The sequence below is a fragment of the Vicugna pacos genome, chromosome 22, assembly GCF_048564905.1.
Source record: "Vicugna pacos chromosome 22, VicPac4, whole genome shotgun sequence".
Taxonomy (NCBI): Eukaryota; Metazoa; Chordata; class Mammalia; order Artiodactyla; family Camelidae; genus Vicugna; species Vicugna pacos.
In genome coordinates this window covers 23337348-23348902 of record NC_133008.1, presented here as the reverse complement: position 1 = coordinate 23348902, position 11555 = coordinate 23337348, and the positions used below count along the sequence as shown (strand labels likewise).

Sequence of the window (11555 nt, the reverse complement as noted above, 5' to 3'; positions counted from 1 at the left end):
TTTAAATTATGGGTCTTCTATTGTGTAAGGAACTTTAGATTCATTTTACAAATAAGGAAATTGAAGTTCTGAGAGAGCGAGGGTTTAAGGTCACTTAACTGGTGAGGATCTCCTTACATCACTTCCCTCCATGAGACCTCCAATTAGAGGAGAGTTTGGGAGAGCTGAGTTGGAGAGGGGGGTTGCTTTCTGACTGGCAACACTTAGGGGTAAAAAAAAATCGTTTTTTTTTTTTTTTTTTACTGAAATCAAGATTTTACTGGGCAACCTCATGGTGCCAGACTGGTTGGAACGTACAGCTCCACTCCTTACTGCAGGCCACGTAGGGCTGAGGCAGGGGTTGGACAGGCCCCAAGACAGCTTTCTCTCTGCTCCCAGAGCACGTAGGGCGGAGTGGGTGTTTCAAGTGGTGTCTCCGTTGATGCAGGGTGCTTTGAGGGGCAGGGACTGGCTCCGGGAACCCGATGTCCTGGGAAGAAGCTGTCGGCTCTGGACAGTATCCCTCAGCTGGGCCTGAGTACTCTCTATCTCAGCCAGGCGGCACTCCTGGAGAGGCAGCAGCAGTGGGCTCGGAGTCAGGGGAGGGTTCCACCCCAACTCTTGTTTCCTCACCCAGCCCAGATCTGCCACTAGGCTCGGGCAGGGGTCTCACCAGACTTTTCAGCCTGTGGTCCTCAGTGCTTGAAGGGTCCCGCTCTGGATCCAACTTCAATGTCCTGTGGGGATCAGGAACAAGGGGGAAGAGTCAGAGGCTGAGAAACTCCACTCCAGCTCGGGGTGGGAGAGTCAGACACTTGGGGGCGGGGTTTGGGGTGGAGGAAGAGTTTTCCAGTTTGGGGGGCCCGGGCCTAGATACGCATGAAGAAGAAAGAGGCTACTGAATTAGAGCTTGGAATGGCTGGAATGAAAGGACCAACCAACCCTTGGAGGCGGGGCTTGGCCAGTCCTGGGTGGGGTCGCGCCCAGACTGAGAAATAGGCGGTTTGGCCCAACCTGTTTGGGAGGAGCTGATTAAGGGCCTGAAAGAGAGGACCTCCCAGGGACCTGGGGAGGGTGGAGCTTGGGGCAGGCCTTAGACAGGTGTGTTGGGGCGGGCCTTGCAGAGGGGATGTGATTGTGCCAGGCGTGGTTTCGGTAGGACTAACTAGGAGGCGGGGCCCTGAGCCAATCCCTTTATAGCGAGCTCATCTGAGGGCGGAGCTAATGGAAAGGGCGGGGTTCACCCTTCACGGAGCCTGGAATCCAGGTCCTGAAGCTGACTCCGAAGCTGCTCCTGCTGCTCACTCAAGGCCCGAATGTGGGTGCCAAGTGACTCCACGAGGCTGGACAGCGCCTTCTGATCCTCGCGCAGCGCGGCCACCTCGCACTGCAGCTCTGCCAGCTGTGTGGAGGGAGCAACTGTAACCTGTCCCGTCCTTTCTCCCCAAAGACCCTGACCTCCCTGTCCCTTGCGCTCTGCCTCCTAACTGCCCTGACTGTTGGCGAACAACGCTCTCGTTGTACGCAGGAGGAAACGGAGGCCCAGAGACGGTTGGACTAGGCCTGGGGGGTAACACAGCCCAGCGAGCTCGGTATTTGAACCAAGAGCTGCCCATCTTTCAGTCTTTTTCCTGTTCCTGTCTCCCCATTCTGTGCGCGGACCTGGGCTGTAGCTCACCTTGCCCACGGGTCGGTGGGTGCCTAGCGACTGGTCTCTGTCCCTCGGCTGATCCAGATGGCGCTGCCAGGGCACTGATGACTTCCGAGGCAGCGAGGCCGAGGTCCCAGTCCAGGGCCGGCCGCGGGGCGCGGGTACCGTGCGTAGGGAGCCTTTGGGTCGCGGCCGAGGCCCAGCAGACGGGCGGCGGCGAGCGGGGCGGCCAGCCGGAACGCTCTGCGTGCGCTGCACCGGCCGGGGCAGCCGCTGGGGCCGCTCCTCGTCTGGCCGCTGCCGGACCCAACTACCTGCGCCGTGAACGCTGCGCAGGGACTGGCTCTTGGAGATAAGAGGAGTATGCTTCGGGAGGTCCCGGGGGGCCAGGAAGCCAGGCTTCTCCCCTGCAGAGAAGCTGGGGGTGGAACGGTGGAGCTCAGACCTTCCACTGGCTCCTGAGCTGACCCCATCTCTACCTAATTCCAGAAATAACCTCACCTCTGATCTGTTACTTCTGTGACCCTGTCGCTGATAGGATCACATTTTGACCTCTGATCCTGGGCTTCTGACAATACTGTCCTCTGCTGATAGGATCACATTTTGACCTCTGATCCTGGGCTTCTGACAATACTGTCCTCTCTATGACCTTTGACATAACAGCAATCTAAGCTTTGCTTCCTCTCTAGTTTTGTCCTTGAAATCTGACACAGTGTGCCCCTTGACTTGGTCCTCTCTGTAACCTCTGCTTCCAATCTGCTTGAGCTTGACCTCTGCTCACAGTGGTACCCTCTTCCTTCCCAATCTGACTCCCTCTTGTCCCCAGTCTCTGACCTTAAACTGAGCCTGTCTCGGCCTCCTGAAAGATCATAGTCCCTGACTTCTGACCCCAAATATGACTCTGCCCATAACCCTGGACTCCATCTGACCCTGGGCTCAATCTTCTTACAGTATGAACCTGTCCCTGACCCTTGACGATGCATCTTAATAACTGATCCTGACCTGACCTCTGATTTGATCCTATCCACAACCTCTCACTGAAATCTGCCCCTCATCACTGACCAATGTCACTTTCTCTCTCTGGCCCCAGATGTGACCTTTTCCTGACTTCTGTCATGCATAATCCTCGCCTTGGATTCCAATATGACCTTGTACCTGCCCTCTGGCCACACTCCATTCAACACTTGTTTCTGACACTGACACCAACATGATGTTGTCTCTGACCTCTGATGTGATCCTGCCTTCACCTCTGACCCCAGTCTGACCCTGTGCCTTTGGCCCTTCCCCTGCTCCCTCCCAACCATCAGAATTGGACCAGACTTGAGGCAAGCAGGTTACCTGGAGTGGACCTGGGCTGGGGGTGGTGGGAGACGCATTGGCACAGACACAGGTACAGGTCGGCCCTCCTCAATGGCACGCAGGATGGTGGGCAGTGGTTCCAGGCTGTCACGGGTTGCCTGGTGAAGCATGCAGGAAAGATGCTGAGCAAGTACTCTAGGGCAAAGAGGCTCCCTGCTCTCTTGCCTCCCTGCCTCATGTTCTGGGCTCTAGGCTCAGGCCACACCTGGTCAAGTTCAGCAAAAACGGTACAGAGCTGGGCATGCAGGACTGCCAGCTGGAGGGCCAGGTCACTGCTGCCCTGGTAACCACTGGGTGCTGTGTCCACATCCACCATGGCCACTTGGTCCAGGAAACGTTGCATGGCAAGTCCATGATCCTCCAGGAAGCTATTCATGAAGCTCATGTAGGCCTCCTTCTCACCGAACCTGGGTTAGAGCCCAACTGGGTGGGTCAGGTCAGGCATTTGTCACCCCCATGGCCCCAGCATTCCCACCTCCCCAGCCTCCCAGCACCTACGGAGCACAGTTTGCAAGGTTCTGGATGACCTTGGCGATCAATGTGAGGGTGCGGGCCGGGCCAGGTGCCGGGTGTTCTGGTGCCAGGCCAAAGAGGCTGGGTGACAGAATGGCGGGACACAGGAGCCGCAGGAAGAGAGAGGCACACACTAGTCGGGGTCCCAGTGCCTCAGAGCCACGTGCCTTGCATGCTTCTCGCCAGCCTGAAAACACAGTGCCCAGCTCTGCTGGGAACCAGCTAGGGCAGAAGAAGCAATGGTCAGAGAGGGAGAATATGGGCATAAAGTTCGTGGATAATCAAAGTCCTAGGGTCATGGGTCAGGAGACACCTGTGTTCTGGGTTCCAGGATTGAAGACATTGGGGTTATAGGTCCAATTGGGGTCAACGTTTGTTTATGGAGTAGTTATTGTGGTGACTTCTGGAGTCAGTAATCTTAGATTTGGGGGTACAGGTTTGCATGAGGGCAGAGGTCGTGAGCTTGGGACATAGCTCTAACTGGATATAAAATCGAGGTGCTAGATAGAGCACATGATATGAAGTAGAATAGGACTGGGGTTACAGGGTCACCTAGGTTCAGAAACCATGGATTGATATCCTAGGTAGTATGGGATTAGGCATACAGGTTAACCTAGGGTCAGAGGTCAAGGAACTGGAATCACAGGCATTCCAGTTACATAGGATTGGGGGTACAGGGTCACTTAAGGTCAGCAGTTATGGGAATGAGCGTATGGCATTACTGGAGTCTGAGGTCTTAAGATTGAGGTTCTATGTTAATTGGGGTCAGGTGGCATGGAATTAGGATATGGGGTCATCTGTAATTTAGAAGACAAGGAATTGGGTCCCAGGTTACTTGGGGTTGGGTAGCATGACATTGGGAAAGGGTTACCAGATTTAGTAAATAAAACTTTAAGATAAACAGTTAAACTTAAATTTTAGATTCAAAAAAAGAATGCCTTTTTTTTAAAGTATAAGTATGTCCCAAATATGGTATCACACTTAACTGGGCATCCTGTGTTTTATATGCAAACCTTAATTTGGAGTCAGAGTTAGCACAGTGGCTGAGAGGCAGGGGCAGGCTCAGGTGCTGGGGCCCTGATTCTTACTCGTAGGAGTGGATGATGTTCTCAAAGACCTCCTTGCAGCTGTCTCGCAGTCTGGCCTGGTGCTGGGGCAGCTCTGAAGCCGGGCACTTGCTGGGGTCCACCTCACAGTCCTCAGTGGAGGCACAGAGACGCCGCACGACCTGCCCTGCAGCCCAACACAGCCAGAGACGGACCCAGCTATAACACTAGAACCCACAACACTCAGCCTTCAATTCTATCTCCAGCTTAGTCTGGAGGCACCTAATATCTTGGGGAACCCTCAATTCCCTCCAAGATCTCAGCACGCCCGTGGTACCACCCACTACCAGAATCCAGGTTACCCTGGTACTCTCAGATATCCTCTGTGGTGCCCTAGCCAGCCCAGCTGAGGCTCTGACTCCCGACCCTGCTCACCTAGCGTCTCTTGGAGGTAATCCTGTGCTACAAGCTTCATGTATTCATCGATGGCCTTGGTGGCCAATGTGTTTTCCCGGAACAGCAGCGCCTCACGGCCTCCGCTGCGTGCCAGCTCCGCGGTGCCCAGGTCTGTCACCAGTGCCTGCGCAGAGTGGGGTCACATTGCGTTGGGCGAAGACTGGGCCTGGGGAATCCCTGCTTGGGGGATCCCTCACACCTGGGACACAGGCCCCATCCTCATTGCTGCTGCCCAGACCCAGCCCTTGCTGCAGGAGCTCATAGCAGGCGGGAACCTCCATCCCTCAAAGCAGAAAGTTTGGCCTCTTAGCGCTGAGGCTCAGTTCAGGCTCCGCCCCTCGCAGCTGACGCTCAGGCCCAGCCCCCTCAAGCTGCCCCGCCCCTCGAAGATGCAGCTCGGGTGCTGTCCCCGCTAACTCCCCTGGTCACCCGGGTTCGTGCCGTCGCGGCGCCGCACCTGAGCCCGGCCGGTGGCCCGCAGCACGCGCACCATGGCAGCCGCCAGCTCCTCCTTGGCCTGCGCGGACAGCGTGAGCTCGAGCGCCCCGCAGAGGCGCGCGTAGTGGAAAGTGAGGAACTCCGCCAGCTCCTTGTAGCGCTCGGACGGCAGCACGCGCAGGCGCCGCGCCCGGATCCGTGCCCGCAGCGCCGCGCCCGCTGGCGCCCCGAGCAGTGGGAACCAGCGCTCCAGGCCCGCGGCGGGCTCGCGGGGGACGCCCACCTCTTCCAGCGCCAAGGCCACGCGGCCCAGCACCGCGTCTCCTGGGCCCGCACCGCGTAGCCGCAACGACAGGCGACGCGCGGGCGGCAGCGCCTCAAAGTGGAAGCGTTCGGCCCAGAAGAGCTGGCCAGGGCCAGTCCGCGGCGCTGTGCGCGCAAGCAGCGCGCCGTCCAGCCACAGCTCGGCGCGCACTCCCGGAGCCCCTGCTGCAGTCCGGGGAAGCCCCTTCACTTCGTGCACCCACACGCTCAGCCACGTCTCTTCCCGCTCCACGTTGTCCTGCGGACCGGAGCAGGGACCGGAGCGTGGCGTCGGTGCTCCACATTGGGCACCAGAGGTGAAGCGCGGAGCCCGTGCTCCCAGAGGGAAGACAGTGAGGCCACGGGGGTCCAAAAATGGCTATGCGGAAACCCTCTAGCTTTTCTGGGCTCTCCCGGAGAGATCGGAGCCCCAGGGTGTGGAGGGGTAGCCGCGGGGTGGGGACTTGGCGACTGCCTGCTAGGCGGAGCTTTGGGTGCAAATAGGGCTCGGATTGAGAAGAAAGGAGAGGGGCTGATGATAGATGGAAGCAGGGTCTCGGAGTGGTTGCGAAGGGCAGGGTTTCGGCGCTGGTGGTATTTATGTTGGGTGGAAGGGGCGGGGCGCAGGCTGTGGGAGGGGCCTCCGTATCCGACCTTCCGCGCTTCTGACCTGATTAGGCTGGAAGTGGCGACGAAGGTCCTCGATCCACCGGTCTCTCTCAGCAGCCGAGCGGCAGGAGAAGCAGCGGCTCCCGCCCACCCACGTTACCTGTTGAGGAGAGGGATCCAAGGGTGCGGTTGAGGCCAAGGGTAGAGACAAAGGGTCGGGTGAGGTGGCCCGTTGCCTGCACTTACCTGGAAGCAGTGAGGCTCCTCCAGGAGGCTGGAGTGCAGTGGCCAGACCTGCACGTCCCGCTCGGCGCCCAGGTCCAGCTCGGAGAGTGTGGCCAGCGATTCCCGAGAACCCAGAGCACTGGGGGGTCTGGGGAGGGCGCAGGTGAACAAGCTGTCATTCCTGCCCCTCCCCCGGCCCCCTACAGTCTGAAGGGTGGAAGGAGGCCAGGATGGAGTTGAATTTAAATTGGACTTGAATCCATCGCTTTAGGATGGACCCAGCTTCTCATGGTGGCCTGCATGAACTTGCATAGTACAGCCCTTTTCACCTTTTGATCTCATTTCCCTCCACTTAATTCATCACTTAATTCCAGTCACATTGGCCTTGTTTTTGTCATTTCCTCCGTCCTCTTAACTTTTGCACTTGCTGTTCCCACTGCCTGAAATGCTTTTCCTGCCCCTTTGGCCTAATTAACTTCCATCTATCCTTCAGATCCTAGCTCAAGGGTCCCTTCCCTGACACTTCCAGACTGGGATGTTGACTTGGCTGCTGTTTTAGAGTTATTGTGTCAGACTCTGCCCCCACCCTTCAACAGAGGTAGGGCTGGCCCCATGTTAAGGGTCTTTCAGTGGCCCCAGCACGGCCCAACATGGGGCAGGACACAGAAGGCCATATGGGGCTATTTGGTGAAGGTCAGAATTATAGGCAGGAGGAGGGGAAGGGAACACTGTTGAATCCCAGCATCTCAGAGACCCTTACCCATCCCGGGAAGCGCTGGCTCCCAGCTCCGACCTGGCCTTTTTCTTCTCTTTCAGCCGCTTGAGCAACCCCTGTGGGGAGGGAGATGTCAGCTCAGCAGACCCCCACACTCTCTCCTCAGCTCCTTTCCCCCCAGGGTGTCCTGGAAGATCTGCTCGTCTTGAGGGATCACAAACTCAGGCTATGTTAGCAGGAATATTAAAGGTAATCAACAGCTCCCATTTCTAACACGCCAGTTATATGCTTTCCTACATTCTCTGTGGACTTCTCATAAACAGCCCCCAAAAGAGCTTCTCTCGTTGGCTCCATTTGACAAATAGGGACACTGTGGCCCAGAGAGGGTCAGTGACCTGCCCAAGATCACCCAGGAAGAGTCCCCCTTCCTCTCTTAAGGTCTGGAAGTCTTTGCTCTCCTCTCCACCACCCCCACTGGATGCCTCACCCGAATGTTGTGGACCTGGTTGGGGCCAGCAGCTTCTGACTCAGTTTTTCCAGAGATCCGATCTGTGGGTGATCAGGGGTGTAAAGTTGAGGGGGAGGGTGGGATCATCTTGGATTCTGCCTCACCTTGACAGGTTCCCAAATGCCCCCGCCCTCCCCACCTCTCAAGCTTACCTGGATCCCTGAGGTTCCCCAAGGCCACCTGGATGCTGCCCTCAGAGCTAGCGCTCCCCATCCGGGGCCGGCGAGCACCCTGTTCCCCACAGGAGTGGGTGGTCAGAAAGGGGAGGCAGGCAGGCAGACCCAGGGAGAGGCAGACACCTTTCTGGTATCCTCCCTCTCATCCCCCTTCCCACTGTCTTTCCCTCTCCCTTCCTCTCCTTCCCTCCTCTTACCCGTGTGCCCCCTCTTACCTCCTCCTCACCCCCAAGCAGCACCAGCCTCCCATCAAGTAGGGCAAAGGCCCCAATGTTCCAGACAGGCACGTCGGGTGTGGGGGCCTCTGGGATCTGTGGGGCAGGGGGCTCCGGCTCTGGCTCCGGCTCTGGGTAGAGGAGGAGGTGCTGGGACCTGGTAATCCTTTCCTCTTCCTCAGAACAACCTCTCCACTCACCAAGGCTCACCTCCTCCCCTACCCCCGACCCCTCAGCAGCCATGTCAGGCTATTGTTTGGGTGAGCCTGCACCCCTCTCTGGGCCTTGTCCTCACCAGCAGTGGGTAGAGGACACAGCCCCACCAACCATGTGCCCTGTACTTTGTTTACCACTCCATATGCCTTCTCTCATTTAATCCTCCAAAAGTCATTCAAAGGGTTATTATAACCCCCATTTCCCAAGAAGAAAACTGAAAACCCACAGAGGTTGAGTGACTTGCCCAAGGTCACACAGCTTGTGAGTAGTTGAGCCGGGCTTCAGACACAAGCATTCTTCTCTTAGCCAAGACAGTGGGTAAGTCCAAAAGGTTAAAAAAAAGGACAGCAGCCTTGGTTCCTTACATAACAAACTAGTCTAAAGGGAAGAGTATTCAAAGTTTGAGTAAGGAACAGAAAAAGGGCAGGGTTAGGAGAGGTGTTGGTGCAGTGGGTCAGGGAAGGTTTTCCAGAGAGAGCAAGTGTACACTGGGTCTTGGACAGCAGATTGGATTTTGACAAACAGAGGTGGAGCATATGGAGGCAAGAGTAACTTGAGCAAAGTCTGGGAGATGGCACATGGCATGGCCCAGGGAAATAAAGGGAAATGTGGAAAGGGCTTGGAGGGCTTGGAGGCTGGAGGGAAGATATTAGTGCAGGGCCTTGGGTGTCAGAGGAGCTGGAGTTTTATCCTGGAGGTACTGGGTAGTCATGGGAGGTGTTTGAGCAGGGGAGGAGAAGGTCTGCTTATTAGAGAGCTCTCACCAGATCCTAAGGAGTGAGCAATACCTGATACCCTGGAGGTTGGCTGAAGGGATGCTTTTGCAAAATGAGAATACAAATGATGAGAATTAAATAAGCTTCCAGGAATAGAAGGGCTGAATCAACCCTCTCAAATTACCTGTCTGTTCTATCATTTCACCACCAGAGGAATCAATGAGAGATAATTCCCACTTGTTAACAGATCACATAAAATGTGCTGGGTCCTGAGGCCAGCGCTATCTTCATGATCTCCAATCATCATGATGTTTTTTTACTCTTCTAGATATCTCTATGTGTCTTTTTCTTGTTTACTTGTTTACTGTCACACCCACTACATTATGAGCACCATAGGGCAGGCAGTTTAATCTGTTTTATTCACTGCTGTGTCCCTCAGTGCCTAAATCAGGGCAGGTCTGGAACAGTAAATGCTCACAGATCTCTGACTGAATGAATGAGTGAATGAAATAAAATACCCTTCAAGGTGGGAATCACGATTCCCATTTAACTTATGGGGAAACTGAGGCTCAAAGAAGTGAAGAAACTAAGATGTGGCGGCTGGAGGGCAGGAGGCAGCAGAGATGGATATCCAGGCAGGAGATGATAAGCCTGGGCCATTGAATGTGAGGAGAGACCTATGGGGGCCAGGGGCCATTTGGCATCCAGACAGTGCTATCATCCGTCTATTCCCTGTTCCTTCCCCAGGCTGGACCACCAGCCCACAGGTCCCTGGCCACTCCCACCATACCCAGGCCCTGGGTGAGGGGGAAAGAGGGAAGAGGGCAGCCAGTTGGGCCCCAGTCACTTCCTGTTAGGTTTCTGAGCTCCCCACAATTTCCTGTGTCTGTAAGGCTGATGCTCCTGAGGCAGACAAAACCTGGGCCTCCCAACCTGGGTCGGGGGGCCACGTACCTGGGGCCTCTGGCTCTGGCTCTGATTCCAGCGGTGGGCTCTTATGCCTCCCCCAGAGGGTCTTGGATATTCGGAGGCGGCTTGTGCGGGACTCTTTTGGGGGCGCAGAGAGGACACGACGAAACAGCGAGCGAGGGGCCGGCTGGCTGCTGACTGAGGGCTCCTGGTGGCTCAGCGCCCTCCCCCAGCCTGCAAGGCGGCCCCAGCGGAACCCTCCAGCCCCCTTCTCACCACCACCCGCTGAGTGCCAGCGGTAGGAGGTTAGCGGGGTTGAGGCTGCAGGCTGGGTTTGGGAGGCCTGGCTCGGTGAGGGTGAGTCCATGGTGGGGATTCTCCTGGAGGATGAGAAGGTGAAAATTCTGCCTGGTGTCTGCCCACATGCTGTCTGCATTTTGGCCCCCTCCTCACTCTCAGCTCTACCACTAGGGAACCCCCTTGGGGGCCAAATTCCCTCCCTCTCTTACCTTGATTTCCTGACCAGCCCCAGAATCAGCAGCCGTCTGCACCCTGCCTGGCTTCCTCTGGCTAAATGCAACTCCACGTGACCCTGTCTGTCCCACCCCCGCCCCTCCACAGCCAGGCTGGGAGGACACAGTTGGGGCAGGATGCGAGAGGAGAGGAGGTGACAGAGCAGGACCCAGAATCTCTCGCTGCCCAGGAGGCAGCACATGCCCCTCTCTGAGCCTCAGGTGCCTTCTCTGTGAAATGTGTTCACACTGACCAAATGCTGGAACTCTCATCTGCTGCTGGTCAGAGTGTAGACCAATTCATCCAAGCTGGAAAACTGGCGTGATATATGACCATTGACTGTTCACCTCTCCTCTGACCCAGCAGTGCCACTGCTGGGTATGTACCCAATAGACATGCCCACCAGTGCTACTCACAGTAGCCCCCAAACTGGAAATAACCCAAGTGTACATCTGCTGTAGAATGGATAAATTGTGGTTTCTTCACACAGTAGAATATCATGCAGCAGTGAAAATGATTGAACTCAGATGAATCACAAACAATGCTGAGAAAAAAACCCACACAAACAATGAAGAGTAAAACAGTGCAGTTCCATTTATATGAAGTTCCAAAGCAGGCAAAACTGTGTATAACAAGTCCGGGTACTGGTTTTCTTTGGAGGGGCTAGGGCTTGGGGACAGAGTGGGAGAGCCTGAGGGAGGCTTCTGAGAGCTGATCATGGTGTTTTCAATTGAGGGGAAATTCACACAATATAAATTTTAACATCTTTTTTTTTCTTAAGCTGGGTGCTGGTTACATGGGTGTGTTCTGCTGTGAAAATTCATTGAGCTGTACATTTTGGTGCCCTTTCCTGTCTCTCTGTTATGCTTCAGAAAGTACTTACTTGAAAAAAGAGGTGGCCCAATGCTGTTTTGAGGAATAAGTGAGTTAACACGAGAGTCAGTAGAATGAACTCTGGCCCACTGGTCCAAGGGTGGGTTTGAGTGCCAGCTGCTGCTCCCTCACTAG

General features: G+C 55.8%; 1 protein-coding gene across 2 annotated transcripts; it reads right to left on the bottom strand.

The window, feature by feature from the left end:
• On the bottom strand, nt 1-10599 carry RASAL3 (RAS protein activator like 3). Of its 2 annotated transcripts, XM_072947476.1 has the most exons (18): nt 10544-10599; nt 10080-10414; nt 8194-8324; nt 7955-8033; nt 7782-7843; nt 7340-7410; nt 6601-6727; nt 6416-6514; nt 5462-6004; nt 4984-5128; nt 4591-4735; nt 3488-3724; nt 3195-3396; nt 2969-3087; nt 1658-2048; nt 1224-1381; nt 653-716; nt 1-546 (listed from the first exon to the last, which is right to left on the bottom strand). In XM_072947476.1, the coding sequence occupies exons 2-18, from the start codon at nt 10399-10401 to the stop codon at nt 403-405; spliced, it is 3039 nt and encodes a 1012-aa protein (XP_072803577.1). In that variant the 5' UTR covers nt 10402-10414; nt 10544-10599; the 3' UTR covers nt 1-402. The 2 variants fall into 2 exon arrangements, with proteins under 2 accessions (XP_072803577.1, XP_072803578.1); XM_072947477.1 differs by lacking the exons at nt 1-546; nt 653-716; nt 1224-1381; nt 1658-2048; nt 2969-3087 and having other exon boundaries at nt 3282-3396; nt 3517-3724.
• Nucleotides 10600-11555: the final 956 nt, after the last annotated feature.

What these genes read in the sequence shown, in the direction of transcription:
- RASAL3 (XM_072947476.1), bottom strand. Translation starts at nt 10,401, where the DNA reads ATGGACTCACCCTCACCGAGCCAGGCCTCCCAAACCCAGCCTGCAGCC. An exon ending in TGCTTGGGGGTGAGGAGGAG is followed by an intron (nt 8,034 to 8,193) that starts GTAAGAGGGGGC and finishes TGTGGGGAACAG; the next exon opens with GGTGCTCGCCGGCCCCGGAT. An exon ending in AACCTTGCAAACTGTGCTCC is followed by an intron (nt 3,397 to 3,487) that starts GTAGGTGCTGGG and finishes GCTCTAACCCAG; the next exon opens with GTTCGGTGAGAAGGAGGCCT.